This window comes from Monodon monoceros, unplaced genomic scaffold (genome assembly GCF_005190385.1).
Source record: "Monodon monoceros isolate NGI ecotype Baffin Bay Population unplaced genomic scaffold, NGI_Narwhal_1 Super_Scaffold_8, whole genome shotgun sequence".
NCBI classification, from domain to species: domain Eukaryota; kingdom Metazoa; phylum Chordata; class Mammalia; order Artiodactyla; family Monodontidae; genus Monodon; species Monodon monoceros.
This window is the reverse complement of record NW_021703785.1, coordinates 74,274,868-74,295,446: the sequence shown is the minus strand read 5'-3', so window position 1 is coordinate 74,295,446 and position 20,579 is coordinate 74,274,868. Positions and strand designations below refer to the sequence as shown.

Below are 20,579 nucleotides of genomic sequence, written 5' to 3'. Positions count from 1 at the left end.
GCTGAGCGCGGCCTGTCCCGCAGGTCTGGGCGCTGGTGGCCGGCGTCCTGCTGGCGCTGTCGCCGGGCCGGGCGGAGGGCGCCCCGAGGGCGGGCCGGCGGCCGGCGCGGGCGCGGGGCTGCGCGGACCGGCCCGAGGAGCTTCTGGAGCAGCTGTACGGGCGACTGGCGGCTGGTGTGCTCGGCGCCTTCCACCACACGCTGCAGCTGGGCCCGCGCGAGCAGGCGCGCAACGCCAGCTGCCCGGCCGGGGGCAGGCCCGCCGACCGCCGCTTCCGGCCGCCCACCAACCTGCGCAGCGTGTCTCCCTGGGCCTACAGGTGAGCGGGGGCGCGGGGGGCGCCGGACCTGCAGCGGCTCCTTCCCGCAGAGGCCGGGCAGCTCCCTCCGAGGGACCCGCGTCCTCCCTTCACCTTTCCGGTCTTTCAGACGCCCCAGTTTCTTGAGCACCTGTACCTTGCCAGGTACGTGGTTAAGTGGGGTCTACGCGGCCGAGCCCGGGGAGCCTTCGTTGATTGTTAGAGGACTCTGCGCAGGAGGCCTGTGCGGGGTCTGACGTGGGGTCTTGCGGACGTTTCTCGGGCGCCTGTGCTGGTCCAGGTGCTGCTGGCCTTGGACCCTCCGAGCTCGTCAAGCCTGTGGTCGACAGGAGGGGGGGTGGCGGTCATTGGGAGCAGACGAGGCGGGACGTGATTGGACACGAGGAGTTTAAGTGTGCGGTGGTTTGAGCGGGGGGAGGGGGAGGACGGAGGGGCATCGAGCACGCTGGAGGACGGGCGTCATTCCGGGGTCGCTCAGGGGAGAGGTTATCTCGCAGGAAAGTAGCGGCGTGCAGACAGGGCACAGTGTGGTCAGAGTGTCTTCAGCGCACGTATGGCCGTCCGCTTCTTTCTCTGCTGTCGCTGCGGAGTGTCACCGTCCTGAGGGGCTCTCAGTCAGGCTGGAGAAGGTGGGATCCTTCACTGCCACAGCCTCGGGAAAGGGACGGGGTGACCCGGAGGAAAGGGAGGGAGGAGATCAGGCCGGGGCGGGGGGCGGGGGACGGAGAGCGCAGGCCTGGGTTTGCCCTTAGCAGTGTTGCAAGGTTGACATTTATCCTTGAGGGTGTTTTTTCGTTCGAGGAAGCCATACAGCCACTCGTGTTTCGAGAAGCTGTCCCTGAGGGGGGAATACTGGACACACGCAGCTACGATGGTGGAGGAGGTGAGACCAGGGCCAATTTGAATGGCACTGCTTAAAGGAAAAGGGACAGGATTTAGTGGAGGATGGTTCCGTGTGGGACGGAGGGGCCCACAGCGTCCCAGTCCCCACGGTGGGCTGTGCGGGGACGTGCGAAGACCTCCCCCGCCTGCCATGGCGCCCAGCCCTCTCCGCCCCGCGTGCTGGCTCTTCCCACCAGCGGCTGGTGCCCTCGGGACACACCTGCCAGCCATTCACGCTGGTGCTTCGTCTCCGCCTTTTCCTCTTTCTCCCCACCAATCCCAGGGCCCCAAAGGGTGGGTTATTGTCCCGCCCCTCTCTTTCCAGCCTCATGTCACACCCTTGACGTGCGAGGTGGCATCGCGGAAAAACAGACTACACTCTCCTCCCAGGCCAGGCCTTGGCCCGTGGACCACGAGGACCACGAGGCAGCAGGGTAACTGTTAACTCAGGACCTCCTGTTGGGCTTGTCTGCCACGCGTCTGGCTTGGGTTGTGGACGCATTTTAGCAACAGGACGAGGAAGCAGGCTCTCTGGAGGAAACGAGTTTAGTGCTGGGCTGCTGAGTTCGGTCCCTGAGAGCACGCGGGCGGAGGTGTGGTCTCACGAGAGGTCGGGGCTGGAGCGCAGACTAGGAGTTGTCAGCCTGAGAGCTCCCCGTGGTGGAGTCGAGCTGCCCTTGCAAGTTGCTGGCACTGACGCCTGTGTCTCCCCAGGAAAGACCCCAGAGTGGAGGGAGCAGGGCGCGGCCTGGGCAGGTAGCTGTCAGGAAGGAACCCAGCATCGCGTGGTTCTGCCTGGGGAGCCTTTGCCCCTCGCAGGCCTGGGCCAGGAGCTACGCCTGCGTCGTTTTTCAGACATTTCGAGCCTCGTGAGGTTGCCCCTCAGTGAGCACGGGGAGGCCCAGTGGCTCCACGCCCTGCGGGAAGGATGGTTTCCAGGATGGGCACGGGCCGGGACTGCAGGTGGCTGGCCGCTGAAGCCGGCCCTGCCTGGTGCTGCCGGCAGACCCTGACCTGCGCCTTGACCTCGGATCACCTCCCCACCTCCCGAGTTTCTGGGAAGATTAGATAAAGCAATACACGTGGCACCCCAGAGCCTCTTCTAAGCGGTGTGCTTAGATGTTACTGCCGGGCGGGATCGCGGGCGGAAGAGTGGCCTCACCTGTGCTGTGTCAGCTCAGACTCAGAAGTGCTATTTAAGGCTACAAACAGAGAACTCTTAAAGATGGATAGGGAAATGGACTGCACATCAAATCTGAAAGCCACAGAAAGGATCACTTCAGCTGGGTAAGCTAGGCTTTAAAATAGAAATTTGGAGTATAAGGTGGCTTTCCATATCTTTAGGGGAGAGATGGATCATTCGATAAATAGCGTTGGGACTGGGTAAGCAGCTGAAAGGATACAATTGGATCTCACTCGTGTATGGAAATAAGTTCCCGATGACTCAGACTTAAACGTGAAAAGTAAAACCACAAACACACATAAAAACGCAATTATATTTATACTCTTGAGTGGAGAAGGCCTATTTTGTAGCTCACAGGCCCCCAAAGTCATTAAAGAGGAGATTGATAAATTTAATTACATAATTACCTGCCATTTCTTCTTGGCAAAATTGGAAAAAAAATACAAGGGTAAACTGGGAGAAAATACTTGCAACCCATGTGACAAAGGGCTTGTTTCATGAAGAGCTCCTACAAACCAAGAAAAAGACCCAATGAATTGGTATAGGTGATCTTATTTACAAAGCAGAAATAGAGACACAGATGTAGAGAGCAAAGCGTATGGATACCAAGGGGGGAAGAGGGGGTGGGATGAATTGGGAGATTGGGATTGACATATACACACTGTTGATACTATGTATAAAACAGATAAGTAATGAGAAGCTACTGTATAGTGTAGGGAACTCTACTCGGTGCTCTGTGGTGACCTAAATGGGAAGGAAATCCAAAAGGGATATATGTATACGTATAGCTGATTCATTTTGCTATACAGTGGAAACTAGCAACGTTGTAAAGCAACTGTACTCCAGTAAAAGTTAAAAAAAAAAAAAAAAAGACCCGATGAAAGGAAGACAGAGGCCGTGGTCAGTCCCCATGGAGGGAAGTCACATGACCCCAACTCTGAAAGGTGGACAGACTTCGCCCTCAGGCGTATTAAAACTGTACTGGGGGGCTTCCCTGGTGGCGCAGTGGTTGAGAGTCCACCTGCTGATGCAGGGGACATGGGTTCGTGCCCCCGTCCGGGAAGATCCCACATGCCACGGAGCGGCTGGGCCCGTGAGCCATGGCCGCTGAGCCTGCGTGTCCGGAGCCTGTGCTCTGCAACGGGAGAGGCCACAACAGTGAGAGGCCCGCGTACTGAAAACAAAAAACAAAACTGTACTGGGACTTCCCTGGTGGTCCAGTGGTTAAGACTCCACACTCTTAATGCAGGAGGCCTGGCTTCGGTCCCTGGTTGGGGAACTAGATCCTGCATGCCGCAACGAAGATCTGAGTGCTGAAACTAAGACCCCGTGCAGCCAACTAAATAAATATTAAAGGGGCTTCCCTGGTGGCGCAGTGGTTAAGAATCTGCCTGCCAATGCAGGGCACAGGGGTTCGAGCCCTGGTCCGGGAAGATCCACATGCCGCGGAACAGCTAAGCCCGTGTGTCACAACTACTAAAGCCCATGCGCCTAGAGCCTGTGCTCCGCAACAGGAGAAGCCACCGCAATGAAGAGTAGCCCCCGCTCGCCGCAACCAGAGAAAGCCTGCGCAGCAACAAAGACCCAACACAGCCAACAAGAAAAAGAAAAAAAAAAAGCCAACTCTTATTAAAAAAAAAGAAAATCACTGTACTGAGAGAGCTGTTTTGGTGGGGGCACCCATCCAGCCGAGCTGGCACGGTGTGAGGGGAAGGCTGTCCCTATACTGGGGATGTGACTGGTACAGCTTTTATGCAGTTAGGTATTAACTATGACAATTTCAAATCCCTATTTTGCCTCTCCCCCTTCCCTCTCCCCATTGGTAACCAACCACTAGTTTGTTCTCTGTGTCAGTCTGTTTCTGTTTTGTTATATTCTTTTTTCGGATTCCACATACAAATGACAACATGGTATTTGTCTTTCTCTGTCTGAATTATTTCACTAAGCATAATACCCTCCAGGTCCATCCACAATGCTGCAAGTGGCAAAATTTCATTCTTTTTCTATGGCTAATATTCCATGGCTAGTATATACGTCTTCTTTATCCATTTGTCTGTTGATGGACACTTAGATTGCTTCCATATCTTGGCTAGTGTAAAAAATGCTGCAGTGAACATTGGGGTGCATGTATCTTTTCGAATTAGTGTTTTCATTTTTTTTTTTTTGGATATATACCCAGGAGTGGAATTGCTGGATCATATGGTAGTTCTATTTTTGTTTTTTCTTGAGGAATCCTCACACTGTTCTCCACAGTGGCTGCACCAATTTACATTCCCACCAACAGTGCACAAAGGTTCCCTTTTCTCCACATCCTCACCAACATTTGTTATTTGTGTTCTTTTTGATGATAGCCATTCTGACAGGTATGAGGTGATATCTCATTGTGGTTCTGATTTGCATTTCTCTGATTAGCATTGTTGAGCATCTTTTCATGTGCCTTTTGGTCATCTGTATATCTTCTTTGGAAAAATGTCTATTCAAGTCTTCTCATTTTTTAATTGTTTTTTTTGTTTGTTTTTTGATATTGTGTTGTATGAGCTGTTTATGTATTTTGGATGGTAATCCCTTATTGGTCATAACACTTGCAAATATTTTCTTCCATTCAGTAGATTGTCTTTTGTCAGTAGTTTCCTTTGCTGTGCAGAAGCTTTTAAATTTGTTTACTTTTGCTTTTGTTTCTTTTGCCTTAGGAAACAGATTGAAAGCAATATTGCTACAATTTATGTCAGTGTTCTGCTTATGTTTTCCTCTAGGACTTTTATGGTGTCTGATCTTACGTTTAGGTCTTTAATCCATTTGAGTTTACTTTTGTATATGTTGTTAGAGAATGTTTTAATTTCATTCTTTTACATGTAGCTGTCCAGTTTTCCAAACACCACTTATTGAAGAGACTCATTTCTCCACTATGTATTCTTGCCTCCTTTATCATAGATTAATTGCCCATAAGTGTGTGTGTTTATTTCTGGGCTCTCTATTCGGTTCCAGTGATCTGTGTGTCTGTTTTTGTGGCAGTACCATACTATTTTGATTACTGTAGCTTTGTAGTATAGTTTGAACTCAGGGAGTGTGACTCTTCCAGCTCTGTTCTTCTTTCTCAAGATGGGCTTGACTATTCAGGGTCTTCTGTGTTTCCATTCAAATTTTAAAATTATTTGTTCCAGTTCTGTGAAAAATGTCATCAGTGTTTTGATAAGGATTGCTTTGACTCTGTAGATTGCCTTGGGTAGTATGGTCATTTTGACAGTATAAATCCTTCTAGTCAATTAACACAGTGTATCTTTCCATCTGTGTCATCTTCAGTTTCTTTCATCAGTGTCTTATAGTTCTCTGAGTACAGGTCTTCTACCTCCTTAGATTTATTCCTAAGTATTCTTTTTGATGATATGGTAAATGGGCTTGTTTCCTTAATTTCCATTTCTGCCAGTTCATTGTTAGTGTATAGAAGTGCAATATATTTCTGTGTATTTATTTTGTATCTTGTAACTTTACTGAATTCATTGATGAGTTCTAGTAGTTTTCTGGTGGTGTCTTTAGGATTTTATATGTATAGTATCATGTCAGCTACAAACAGTGAAAGTTTTACTTCTTCTTTTCCAGTTTGGATCCCTTTTATTTCTTGTCTGATTGCTGTGGCTAGGACTTACAATATTATGTGGAATAAAAGTGGTGAGAGTGGGCATCCTTGTCTTCTTTCTGATCTTAGAGTAAATGCTTTCAGCTTTTCAGCATTGAGTATGATGTTAGCTGGAGGCTTATCATATATGGCCTTCGTTATGTTGAGGTATGTTTCCTCTATACCCACTACTGGAGAGTTTTTATCAGAAATGGATGTTGAATTTTGTCAAAAGCTTCTCCTGAATCTATTGAGATGATCATAATGGTTTTTATTCTTCAATTTGTTAGTGTGGTGTATCCCAGTGATTGATTTATGGATATTGAAAAATCCCTGCATCCCTGGGATAGATCCCACTTGATCATGGTGTATGGTCCTTTTAATGTATTATTGGAATCAATGTGCTAATGTCTTGTTGGAGATTTTTGCATCTATGTTCATCAGTGATATTGGCCTGTAGTTTTCTATTTTGTGTGATATCTTTGTCTGGTTTTGGTATCATAGCATGAGTTCAGATGCATTCCTTCCTCTCTGATTTTTTGGAATAGTTTTAGAAGGATAGGAATCAACTCTTCAACTCTTCTCTAAATGTTTAGTAGAATTCACCCATGAAGCCATCTGGTTCTGGACTTCTGTTTGTTGGGAGTTTTTTTTCTTTTTTTTTTCCCAGTTACTGATTCAGTTTGATTACTGGTAATTGCTTTGTTCATATTTTCTATTTCTTCCTGGTCCAGTCTTGGGAGATTGTACACTTCTAGGAATTTGTACATTTCTTCTAGTTTGTCCATTTTATTGGCATGCAGTTGTTTATAGTAATCTCCTATGATCCTTTGTATTTCTGTGGTATCAGTTGTAACTTCTCCTTTTTCATTTTTGGTTTTATTGATTTGGACCCTCTCTCTTTTTTCTTGATGAGTCTGGATAAAGGTTTATCAACTTTGTTTATCTTTTCAAAGAACCAGCACTTAGTTTTATTGATCTTCTTATTCATTTTGTTTTGTCTGTATTTCATTTATTTCTGCTCTGATCTTTATGATATCTTTCCTTCTACTAACTTTGGGTTTTGTTTGTTCTTTTTCTAGTTCCTTTAGGTGTAAGGTTAGGTTATTTATCTGAGATTTTTCTTTTTTCCTGAGTGTGTATCGCTGTAAACTTCCCTCTTAGAACTGGTTTAAAAAAATTTTTTTTTTAATTGAACCATAGCTTATTTATAACTTTGTGTTAGTTTCTGGTGTAGAGCAAAGTGATTCAGTTATGTATATACACACATATATGTATATATATTCTTTTTCATATTCTTTTCCATCATGGTTTATTACAGGATACTGAATATAGTTCCCCGTGCTATACAGTATGGCCTTGTTTATCCATTTTATATATTGTAGTTTGTATCTGCTAATCCCAAACTCCTAATTAATCCTCCTCCCCTTCCCCTTTGGTAACCACAAGTTTGTTTTCTATGTCTGTGAGTCTGTTTCTGTTTTGTAAATAAGTTCATTTCTACCATATTTTAGATTCCACATATGAGTGATATCGTATGATATCTGTCTGTCTCTGTCTGGCTTCGCTTAGTATCATCATCTCTAGGTCCATCCATGTTGCTGCAAATGGCATGATTTCATTCTTTTATGGCTGATATTCTATTGTGTATATATATCACACCTTCTTTTTTTTTTTTTTTTTTTTTTTTTTTTTTTTTTTTGGGCCTCTCTCTGTTTTGGCCTCTCCCGTTGCAGAGCACAGGCTCCGGACGCGCAGGCTCAGCGGCCATGGCTCATGGACCCAACCGCTCTGCGGCATGTGGGATCTTCCCGGACCGGGGCACGAACCCGTGTCCCCTGCATCGGCAGGCGGACTCAACCACTGCGCCACCAGGGAAGCCCCTGTATCACACCTTCTTGATCCATTTATCTGTTGATGGACATCTGTGTTGCTTCCATGTCTTGGGTATTGAGAATAGTGCTTCTGTGAACACTGGGGTGCATGTATCTTTTAGAATTAGGGTTCTCATCTTTTTTTTTTTTTTTTGTGGTATGCGGGCCTCTCACCGCTGTGGCCTCTCCCACCACGGAGCACAGGCTCCGGACGTGCAGGCCCAGCGGCCATGGTTCACGGGCCAAACCGCTCCGTGGCATGTGGGATCCTCCCAGACCGGGGCACGAACCTGCATCCCCTGCATCGGCAGGCGGACTCTCAACCACTGCGCCACCAGGGAAGCCCGGGTTCTCATCTTTTTAAAAAAATGTTTATCTATTTGGTTGCACCGGGTTTTAGTTGCGGCAGTCAGGCTCCTTAGTTGCAGCTCAACAGCTCCTTAGTTGCGGCTTGCCAGCTCGTTAGTTGTGGCTTGCGATCTCCTTAGTTGTGGCAGGAGGGCTCCTTAGTTGTGGCTTGTGAACTCTCAGTTGCGGCATGCACGTGGGATCTAGTCCCCTGACCAGGGATCAAACCCGGGCCCCCTGCATCGAGAGTGCAGAGTCTCATCCACTGCGCCACCAGGCAAGTCCCTGGAGTTTTCATCTTTTTCAGTTATGTGCCCGGGAGAGGGATTGCAGGATCATATGGTAACTCTATTTTTAGTTTTCTGAGGAACCTCCATACTGTTTTCCATAGTGGCTGCACTAATTTATATTCCCACCAATGGTGTAGGAGGGTTCCCTTCTCTCCATACACTCTCCAGCATTTATTGTTTGTAGACCTTTTTTTAAAATTTTTATTTTATTTATTTATTTTTATTTTTTGGCTGCATTGGCTCTTCATTGCTGTGTGTGGGCTTTCTCTAGTTGTGGTGAGCCGGGGCTACTCTTCGCTGCGGTGCACAGGCTTCTCATTGCGGTGGCTTCTCTTGTTGCAGAGCACGGGCTCTAGGCACACGGGCTTCAGTAGTTGTGGCTCGTGGGCTCTAGAGTTCAGACTCAGTAGTTGTGGCGCACAGGCTTAGTTGCTCCGCAGCATGTGGGATCTTCTGGGACCAGGGCTCAAACCTGTGTCCCCTGCATTGGCAGGTGGATTCTTAACCACTGCGCCACTAGGTAAGTCCGCATGTATCTTTTTGAATTATGTTTTCTTCTGGATATATGCCCAGGAGTGGGATTGTGGGATCATATGGTAGCTCTGTTTTTAGTTTTTTAAGGAACCTCCATACTGTTTTCCATAGTGGCTGCACCAATTTACATTCTCACCAATGGTGTAGGAGTGTTCCCTTTTCTCCACACACACTCTGGCATTTATAGTTCTTTTTTTTTTAATTCTTTTTTTTAAAAAAATTAATTTTTATTTTTGGCTGCATTGGGTCTTTGTTGCGGCATGCGTGATCTTTCCTCGCAGCGTGTGAGCTACTCTCTAGTGGCGCACAGCCTTCTCTCTAGTTGTAGTGTGTGAGTTTTCTCTTCTCTAGTTGTGGTACGCAGGTTCCAGGGCGCGTGGGCTCTGTAGTTTGTGGCACGAGGGCTCTTGAGTTGAGGCATGCATGCTCAGTAGTTGTGGCGCACGGGCTTAGTTGCCCCATGGCATATGGGATCTTAGTTACCCGACCAGGGATTGAACCCATGTTCCCTGCATTGCAAGACAGATTCTTTACCACTGGACCACCAGGGAAGTCCCGCATTTGTTGTTCGTAGACTTTTGGATGATGGCCATTCTGACTGGTGTGAGGTGAAACCTCATTGTAGTTTTGATTTGCATTTCTCTAATAATTAGTGATGTTGAGCATCTTTTTATGTGCTTTTTGGCTACCTGTATGTCTTCTTTGGAGAAATGTCTATTTAGGTCTTCTCATTTTTTGATTGGGTTCCTTGGTGTTTTTTTGATAGTGAGCTACAGTGTTGTATATTTTGCAGATTAATCCCTTGTTGGTTGCATCATTTGCAAATATTTTCTCCCATTCTGTGGGTTGTCTTTTCATTTTGTTTATGGTTTCTTTTGCTGTGCAAAGCTTTTAAGTGTAATTAGGTCCCATTTGTTTATTTCTGTTTTTATTTCCATTTCTCTAGGAGGTGGATTCAAAAAGATATTGCTGAGATTTATGTCAAAGAGTGTTCTGCCTATGTTTTCCTGTAAGAGTTTTATAGTATCCAGTCTTACATTTAGGTCTTTAATCCATTTTGAGTTTGTTTTTGTGTATGGTGTTAGAGAATGTTCTAATTTCATTCTTTTACATGTAGCTGTCCAGTTTTCCCAGCACCCCTTATTGAAGAGACTGTCTTTTCGCCATTGTACATTCTTGCCTCCTTTGTTATACATTGGCCATAGATGCGTGGGTTTATTTCTGGGCTTTCTATCCTGTTCCATTGAGCTATATTTCTGGGTTTTTTTGCCAGTACCATACTGCTTTGGTTACTGTGGCTTTGTAGTATAGTCTGAAGTCAGGGTGCCTGATTCCTCCAGCTCTGTTGTTCTTTCTTAAGATTGCTTTGGCTCTTTGGGATCTTCTGTGTTTCCATATGAATTAAAATTTTTTTGTTCTAGTTTTATGAAAAATGCTGTTGGTAATTTGATAGGGATTCCATTGACTCTGTAGACTGCTTTGGGTAGTATGGTCACTTGAACAATATTGATTCTTCCAATCCAAGAACATATCTCTCCACCTGTTTGTGTCACTACACTTTCTTTCATCAGCATCTTATAGTTTTCAGACTACAGGTCTTTTGCCTCCTTAGGTAGATTTATTCCTAGGTATTTTATTCTTTTTGATGCAATGGTAGATGGGATTGTTTCCTTAATTTCTGTTTCTGATATTTTATTGTTAGTATATAGGAATGCAACAGATTTCTGTGTATTAATTTTGTATCCTGGAACTTTACCGAATTCATTGATGAGTCTAGTAGTTTTCTGGTAGTGTCTCTAGGATTTTCTATGCATAGTATCATGCTCCTATGTACACGCTCTGCCACTACTACCCATCTCCATCTCATTGTGCTTCCTTCTTTATATCTTTAGTTGTAGAACATCTTTTCTGGTAGGTTCTGGTCTTTTTTTTATTGGTAGTTGCTCTGTAAATATTTGTCATTTTGGTGAGCTTGGGGGTCTTCCTGCTCCACCATCATGGCCAAGCTCCAAGAAAGGGGCCGAAACATCTTAACTTTAAAATGGAGAGAAAGGAAATTTACCAACCGCGAGGAAAGAGCAGACACTAAAGAAACGGAGCTTCAGCGGGTCACGACAGCCGTCGATTTCACAAGAGTCTTGGCTCCAAGGGAACTGTTTGCTCTCGCCGGTTGTGGGCTCCCGGCAGAGGCCTTACTTGCCTTCACGGAGGTCAGAGCCCCCGGGAGCCACAGCCTGGGGACCCAAGGAACTGGGTGGGGAGAGCCAGGACCCAGGTCCAGACCGCTCTGGTTCCCCTGGCTGTGCTCCCCACATATGGGCTGTTAGAAAAGCAACATTCAGCCTCCAGAATATAAAAATATTTCCTCACTTTGTGTCCTCGTGTTTGTTTCTCTTAAGCTTTAGAAACAAATACGCCAAAAGTAAAATCAATGTGATCAGTAAGTTTTGTAAAGTCACATTGACATAGTAAGAAACATACTGTAGGAATACTGAGGTTTATTAAGTTTAAAGATACACATTGCGTATTTATGTTGACACCCCAAAGATACACACCCACCAACACTCCAAGTAACTTTTACTTGTTTACATTTCTCAATTTTGGGTATTAGTCTAAAGGTAACTTTTCTCTAGGATGTGAATAATGCACAACAATTTATTTTTAGGCTTTGCTACTTTTCTTTATAAATTCCTCCTGGGAATTTAAGCAACTACACCTACATTTATTTTGCAATAGACAACTCCATGGGTCACAATAGCAGCGAGGGAATAAATGGAAAGAAAAAGAAACAGGACAGGGAGATCGAGGGACCTAACGGGAGGGGCAGGGGGGCCACCCGCTTGTGGGCACATCGGCCCTGTACGGGTGAGCCTGCACTGGGGGTACCAGCAGGGGCGCTGGCCAGGTGTCAGGAAGCGTCAGGAAAGTGGAATCTTCGCACGGAGAACCCAGGTTGGCTCTGCTCTGTGGCCGGGACTCTCAGCAGGGGACTCTGGGAGCAGGGCGGCAGCATCGACAGCTCCCAGCTCGTGGCGGGGGGAAGGTCACCACTGTCTCTGGCCGGGCCAGCGAGATGCCCGCAGCGATGACCTGCACGTTCCCACGAGCCGGTGGGTGGGTATTTAGCCACGCTGGTTTCAGGAGGGCTGAAACAGGAAGGGCGCTTCTGCTCGCCCCTCCTCCGACCCTGCGTCCGCCACTCCACCCCCGAGCGTCGCCTCCGCGCCCCTTCCCCAACAAGTGTCGCCCAGTTGTCCAATCCACTGTGCGAGGCGGTGCTGTGGACATCGCTTTTTCTTCATTACGTTGTCCTTCAAATTGTAAAAGAATGTTAATTAGAGAAAGTACAGAGGTGAGAAGCATCATGTTAGAGAAGGTCCGCCCCCTTTCTAATGTTCCCGCTTGTTTCTCTCGTGCGCCCCCTCCCCCCGGGTGCACGGCAGACTGTGTCCAGGCACCGAGAGCCCACGTCCCCACAGACAGGAGCCGCGGCTCCCAGGGAGGTGGCCGGCAGGGGGCAGCACCGGCCAACCCACCCGCCCGCCGGCCCCGGTCATCTTTGAACCTGGGGAGACCTTGCTTCTGTCTGTTTTCCGTTGGCAAGTTCACTGACGCCTGGCGCCCGGCTTCGTTATTCTAATGATTTAGAAGCAAAGCCTTTCTGCCTTCCCGGGGTTCTCAGTACAGGTGTCGTGTTCCTTCTGTTAAGAAGGGCAGGGAGGGAGGGAGGAAAGGACGGAGGCAGTCGACTGCCATTGGGGGTGGGGCTCCAGTGACAGCACAGGACATTGGGCTCGGGAGGGGACATCGTCAGACTCCGTGGTAGAGAAGGAGAAACTCATCATTTAAAGCAGCTTGGTAGGAAACGGTGGTATTTCTCCCCCCAAATATTTTTATGCATAAGTGACTTTAATTGGTCCAAGTTCTGCACGATCTTTTTCTCTGAGCTGCTCGGCACACAGCGGGCTGGGCTGCGGCCACCAGTGTTCCAGAGTAAGAAATAGAAGCGTTGTCGGGAGCGCCGTCGTGGGGTGACGGTCTCTCCTGAAAACAGGCCGTTCGTTTTGCTTTGAAGGTTGTCTTCTCTGACTGCTGGGTCTTGTTCTACGTAAGATGAGTGAATATTCCATCCCGTCGTCCCCTGAATAAAATCTCTGTGTCCTTCACGCGGGTGAAAGGATTGGGCGGCAAGCACGCGTGCCGCGAGCCGCCGTCCTCTTGGCCTCGGTCTTGCGGACACGACACACGAGGCTTGAAGGAGGGCAGTGGGTGCCTGGCTCCCGCGGTCAAGGGGAAAATGACCTTCCAAAATGCTCCCAGGATGAGGCGCAGCGTCTGGGCTCGTGTTCCGTGTGGATTATTCCTCACACCGCGCACGAGGTGCTTGGCCCGCCCGCCCCAAGGACGGACGCAGCGGACGTGGCTGTAACGCCAGATTCTGCGGCTTCCCTGGACAGAGAGTCCAGGCCGCCGTGGCAGGAGCTCTGTTTTTCCTCTGAAGAGATTCTTCCCAGCTGCCTGGAATGTGTGGCATCTGCCCTGAGGGAGAAAAGGGCCCTAGAGAAGCTCTGGCTCATTCGTTCCCTGGTTCCCTTTCTCTGTCCCTCGGCAGGGCTTTTGTCCTGAATCGTCTTCCAGATTCTTTCCAAGTGTCTCTGCTCTTCCCTGAGCTCCCAGGTGGTCAGGTCTTGCATGGAATCAGCGGGTCACCCTTTTCCAATGGCCCTGTGGTGGTAGGGCTGAGCCCCTGGGGGCCTCGGGCCCCTCGTGCGGGGCTGGGCCTTGTGGGGTGGGCCGGGCCTTCCAGGCTCCGCGGGGACCAGCCTGGCGGCTGAGGAGCCGGTGGGTCTGCATCGGCCTCCCTGGCTTGGGGTCAGGGCTGTCCGAGGCCAGGCTGAGGATCGCAGCTCGGTGGCCTCGGCCCAGGGTCACTGACCCCTGGATGTCCTCGCCGGCATAGGGCCAGGTGCGCCCGCGGGGACGGCCTCAGGGTCCATGCGGTCAGGCCCCTCTGCCTCCCAGCTGGTCCCATGTCCTCTTCCCCAGGGACACACACACTCAGGTTCTCGTCGGGTGGGGCCGTGTTCAGGGCTTACTGGCAGCTGTGGTGAAAGCCCGTCCGGCTCAACCGGAGCAACAGGAGGGCCGGCGGCACCACACGGGGCTGCTGTCTCCTGTCCCTGCGCCCCCGGCGGTCAGACCCGTTAGCACGGGGAAACACAGACCTGCCTCAGTGCCTTGTGGTCTCTCAGACCCGGGCCCAGCGGCCTCCCCCGGGGCTGGTCAGGACTGTCCAGGGGGCTTTTAGGCCTGGCCCGGCCCAGCCCTGCGCCCCCCTGAGCTCCACAGCCCTGGGGAGGGGACAGCATCCCAGCAGAGAGCAAGCCAGTCTCAGCGCTGCTGTCGATGCTGGCTCAGCAGTGACCTTGTGGGCTAATTAGACTCCTTGGCATGGGCGTCCAGCGGGAGGGTCCTGAGATGGGGGGGTGGGGGGATGGGGAAGTGCCCCGGTTGTGTGCAGTCACCCCCCTCGGAGGTGCTGGGGGCTTCTGTCTGGGGCTCCCAGACACGAGCCAGGCGGTCACTTGGGGCCAGCGGGCTGAGCTCCTGAGTGTGGAGGGAAGCGTGGGAATCCGGGGTTGAACAGGCCCCATGCCACACGGTTCTGAAAACCACAGTTTGGAAACCTTGTTTCTGCCTTAATTGCCCGCGTCCAGGAGAAACAGCGCTTGGGAAAAGACACTGTCCCCCTCAGCTTCCCCGAGGGCCGCCCGATGTCCTCCTGTTACCAGCGTCTTGAAGGCGGGTAGAGCAAAGCCCTTCCTATTCTTCCTCGCAGCTGTTTAGACTGCTCTGGGCCCTTTTCTCTCTGTACGAGTTTGAGGATCCGCCTGCCAAGTTCTAAGAGAAATCTACGAGAATTGCACTGACTTCATAAATTACTTTGGGGAGAGTCTCCGATATCTTAGAAACTCAGGGGATTACAGGCGTCTTTTCTAAGCAGAAAACATTGATAAAAATATCACTTTATTAGTCCTGCCATCAAGAAGGTGGAGGAAGCAGCCTGCCCATCAGACCCATCCCATGCACTTTGCAGAGAACCAGCAGGGGTGATGACTCGTCCAGTGTCACTGGTTGGTAACCAGGTTGGACCAAAATTGTAGGTTCAGGACACTGACTCCAGGCCACCCCTGTAAGAAAGTCTGTTTTGATCTTGGGATCTGGGGACCCCGGACTGTTGAGGCCACTTGGTTCCATCCATTGCTTCTGGGCGGAGGGGCCTTTCCCCACTTCTTCCTGGCTTTGGGACCTGGGGTCTTGGGATTGCTGTGAAAGAAGTGATCACACAGCCTCTGCTGTTTGAAATTAAACTCATTTGTGTTTTGCAAAGAGGGAGGATGGGTTTGTGCATAAACACGGTGGCGGCTCTGCCGGTGACCTGCTGCACTTCTCGGGGAACTGCCTCGAATTGTTTCCTACCCTGTCCAGGGCCCGAGCGGCTCTTTTTCTGGCCCTGCCGTCACTCACATTCCTCTGGGCTCGGTTTCCATCCCTTCTCCTCACGTCCTTTGTTCCTGGATTAAGCTGGGCCAGCTGTCGCTCCCTGCGGCCAAGCTTCACACGTGGGGTCCCTGCAGAGGGGACCTGGCCTCGCTCCTGCATGTTCCCTCTGGCTGGGTGCGCGCGCACGGTGGCAGCAGAAGTGGGAAGGCTGAGGCAGTGGGCGCTGGGGGCCATTCGACCGCGTGTCCTTGCGGGGTGACAAAGGATCCCTGCTGGCAGCTTGCTTTACCCCGAAAGCACTCCTGAGGATTTTCCCAGAATCTCAGGGCAGGGGGTTGGGGTGACGGGCCTGCGTCTGTCCCATGTCCCGAGGCTTCTGGACTTTCCTCCTGAGCCCCACGCCCCGTCGTGGTCCCCGCCGGCCCCCCACCTGCAGTGCTGGGTGTCGGGTGGGATGGATGCGTTGCACCCCGTCCCGTGGTAGCACATTTCTATCCTGAGAGAAACGCCGGCCATGAATGCTGAGCCATCCATGTTCCCATCCCAGGTGGGGTGGGCAGGGGTCCCATTGTCACAGTGCCTTGGCCAGAGGTGTCCCTATGACAGTGGAAACTTCAGTCCCTCGGGCCAACTGGCGGGAGTCGGGGGGATATTTTTAGTCGGATGAGGCTTCTGACCCGTCACCACATCCAGGCGGCCATCAGGTCCACCTACAAAACTAGCACGTGACACGGGGACTGTCACCTGTGTAGAAAGAGAAACCCCAGTTGTTTGAAAGGAATCTTTACGCCCTCAGGTTGGGGCCTCCCTCCCACACCCGATTCTGTCCCATGGCTGCGTCCACACAGCCGTCTACACTGCCGTCGGCACGAGCTTCCTGTTGTCAGCCTGAACCTGTCTGCGTCTCACAGCCCCTTGTGGCTTCCGGGACCCGTAACTCCAGACTCTCTGCTCTGGGCTCAGGGGTCCTGTCACGTCGCAGATTCCTTCGCAAGTCCCTGCCCCACCGCACACACGCGTGTAGACACACACACACACACACACACACACACAGCGCTCCCTCCCCCACTACCTGCGAGCCCAGCCCTCTGGCCTCAGCTCACCCCTGGGCCTCCCCTGGGTCCCATGCGCGGGTGTGTCCGACCACTGGCTGCGCGGCGGGAGCTTGAAAATCGAGGCTCACTGCTGACCTGCCGAGACAGGTTCAGAGGCACACGGTCACTGTGTGTGTGTGTGTGTGTGTGTGTGTGTGTGTGTGTGTACACACAAGTTTGGTAGTTTCTCTAAAAGGTAAAGACTCTTTGTTAAACAAAACCACAATACCATTGAACACACCTAAAATTGAATACTTCCTTCATATCTTCGAATAGTCCAGTTTAGATTTTGATTGTCTCGTATTTTTAAAACTTAAAGTTTTTTCTTTTATTACTTAATTCTTTGCTTTGAAATAATTTAAACGTAACAGGAAAATTTGTGAAATTAGTACAAGGAAATCCCTGTACCCTTTACCCAGACTGCCCAAATGTCAGCATCACAGCTCAGCAAAACTACTAAGATGAGGCGCTGCGTGGATACGGTGCCATATTCTGAACTGTGACCTTCAGAGGGTTCCTACTCGTGCCTCTTCCCTGCCCCAGGGTCCAGCCTCTGCAGCTCAGGGCCCTTCAGTCTGTGACAGTCCCTCAGTCCTTTGTCTCTCGTGGCTGTGACACTTTCCATTGTTTTGTCCAATGTCCCTAAGGGTTTGATATGTTTTTTAAGCAACCATATAGTTTCTCATCCAAATGAAAACACTTGGGAATTGGGGCTCAACTCCTAGCTGCACCTGGTCGGCTCGTGTAAACCAGGTCAGCTATGCCCCAGTACTTATATCACTGTGCTCAAGGTGCTCCATTTTTTAAATTGAGATACAGTTGACATGTTATTATTAGTTACAGGTGTGCAATATAATGATTCAGTATCTGCATATATGGCAAAATGATCACAGTAAATCTAGTTAACGTCCGTCACCACACAGTTATACATCTTTTGTGCATGATGAGAAATTTTAAGATGTACTCTCTTAGCAACTCTCGAATATGCTATATTGTTTTTTTTAACATCTTTATTGGAGTATAATTGCTTCACAATGCTGTGTTAGTTTCTGCTGTATAACAAAGTGATTCAGCCATATGCATACACGTCCCCATATCCCCTCCCTCTTGTGCCTCCCTCCCCACCCTCCCTATCCCACCCCTCTAGGGGGTCACAAAGCACCGAGCTGATCTCCCTGTGCTATGCGGCTGCTTCCCACTAGCTATTTTACATTTGGTAGTGTGTATATGTCCATGCCACTCTCTCACTTTGTCCCAGCTTACCCTTCCCCCTCCCCATGTCCTCAAGTCCATTCTCTACGTTTGCGTCTTTATTCCTGTCCTGCCCCTAGGTTCTTCAGAACCTTCTTTTTTTTTTTTAAGATTCCATATATATGCATTAGCATACGGTATTTTTCTCTTTCTGACTTCACTCTGTAGGACAGACTCTAGCCACCTCACTACAGATAACTCAATTTTGTTTCTTTTTATGGCTGAGTAATATCCCATTGTATATATATATATATATGCCACATCTTTATCCATTCATCTTTCAATGGACACTTAGGTTGTTTCCATGTCTTGGCTGTTCTAATGATAATAATGCAGTGAACATACATTTTTTCAAGTTAGTGTTTTTGTTTCCTTGGATAAATACCCAGCAGTGGAACTGCTATATTATTTAGTAATTCTATTCTTAATTTTTTTGAGGATTCTCCATATTATTTTCCAGTGTCTGCACCAACTTACGTTCCCACCAACAGTACACAAGAGTTTCCTTTTTCTCCTCATCTTCGCCAACACTTATTTCTTGTCTTTGGGTGGGGGGGGGCGTATTGTGTCTTTGTTGCTGTGCACGGACTTTCTCTAGTTGCAGCGAGCAGGGGCTACTCTTCATTGTGGTACACAGGCCTCTCGTTGCAGAGCACGGGCTCCAGGTGTGTGGGCTTCAGTAGTTGTGGCTCATGGGCTTTAGAGCGCAGGCTCAGTAGTTGTGGCCCATGGGCACTGTTGCTCCGCGGCACGTGGGATCTTCCTGGGCCAGGGCTCGAACCCATGTCCCCTGCATTGGCAGGTGGATTCTTAACCACTGCGCCACCAGGGAAGTCCTCTTGTCTTTTTGATAATAGCCATTCTGACAGATGTGAGGTGCTTTTGATTTGCGTTTCTCTAATAATGAGCGATGTTTGAGCATCTTTTCATGTGCCTATTGGACATCTATATGCCTTCTTTGGGAAAATGTCTATTCAGGTCTTGAGCCCATTTTTTAATCAGATTGTTCTTTTGGTATTGAGTTATATGAGTTCTTTGTATTTTGGATATTAACCCCTTATCAGATGCTTTGCAAATACTTTCTGCCATTCAGTGGGTTGCCTTTTCATTTTGTTGATGATTTCTCAAGGCTCTTTTAATATTTAGGTTCCCCTGCCTCTTTTTTCCCTCTTGGAATGAAACCTCTGTTGAGTTTCTTTTATTTGGCATCTCTCTATACACTTATGTGAATGATCTTACTTAACTACTATTCATATGCTAATAATTTAAAAATCTCCGTCTCCAGCCAAGATCTCTCTTGGGCTCCAGACCGGTTTCTTCCACTCTGTAGTCTGAGGGATCTAAAATTCCGTCTGATGGGGTCACTTCTCTCTTTAACATCCTTCCTCTGGCCTTCAGGGTCAGATCCAAATTCCTGTTAGGAACTGGAGGTCCCCCTGGAGGCCCCCCCAGATGGCTCCAGCCCCAGCTCTTGGTTCTTCTCCTGTGCTGCGGCTCCTATAACTGACGTGGTCCCTCACATCTAGGCTTTGACCTCTGCCCTAAATGCCCTTTCTCCTTCTTCATCTGGATGAATCCACCCAGGTTCCACTTTACCAGGAAGCCGCCTCTGCTGTGATGGCCGGGTTTAACTCTTTGTTTCTTTGTATGTTTATCCCCTGAGAGGGTAAGTCCTTGGGTGGTAGATTAATTACAGTATTTCATCTATATTCCTACTGCCTGGAACACCACTGGCACTTAGGTGTTTGTTGAATAGATGTTGAATGTGATTGCAGACATTAATGTAAGTTAGGGTCTGATCTTGACCTAAGGGTCTGGAGGACAGGAAGCTGAGGAGTCCAGACTCACCACCACCCTCTTACATCTGCTGAACTCTTCCTCTATGCGGGCGCTGTGGCGGGCTTGTTAGAGCATGAGTGAGTCCAGATACAGTCCTTACCCTTCCCTCCCAGGGGAAGACGTGGAAAATGCGCAGTTCTGTCTGAGAGGCCCAAGGTGTTATGAGAATATGGGAAAAGAAGAGGTTAAATCTGACTAAGGAAATCTGAAAACTCTAAGATAATGACTTGCATTTGACCTTAAAACATGGCAAGTCAACATGGCAAGTCTTCGCTGAGTTGAGATTGGTTTGGGGGAGAGTTCATCTTGAGCCAAAGGTTAGCCGTGGCCCCTGCCAGGCGTCCCACTCTGGGGGCGGGTGTCGGGCACTCGGATGGCTGGGAAGGTATGTGGGTGAGGGGCAGGTCGTGGAGGCCTCTGAAGGCGAAGCCGAGGAGCTGGGATTTTTCCTGACGTGACCGCCCCTGCCCAACAGGGGATGTGGGGGGGCCTGTGCCCCTGGAGGGAATGGGAATGAGGCATTATGGGGGTGGAAAAGCTGGAAAAGTAAAGTTCTTCCAAAGGCAGCACTGAGGGAAAAGTGATGATACGCTTAGAAAAGGTATTTTCAACTCCTTGTGGTAATGCGGGCCGGATGGGGTTGCTGTGGGTCTCCGTGTCCCGGGGGCAGGCAGGTGCCTTCGCAGGCTGGCCCCGCTGCCCTCCTCCTGGCGCACAGATTTCCAGGGCCCCTCCTTGCACAGCAGTGAGAAGGGAGTCAGAGCCAGGCCTCCCCGCCCCCCCGTTGCTATCCTCCTGGTCACCCCGACTTCTCCCCTGACCTCATCCCCACATCCACATGGTGGCCA

The 20,579-nt window shown here is 49.5% G+C and overlaps 1 protein-coding gene across 1 annotated transcript in view; it reads left to right on the top strand.

The window, feature by feature from the left end:
- The window catches only part of IL17D (interleukin 17D), a 29,763-nt gene that overhangs the window by 931 nt on the left and 8,253 nt on the right, over window positions 1–20,579 (top strand). The window contains exon 2 of the mRNA XM_029209833.1: window positions 24–319. Within this exon, the coding sequence (XP_029065666.1) occupies window positions 24–319 (296 nt within the window). The remainder of the gene's footprint in view (window positions 1–23; window positions 320–20,579) is intronic.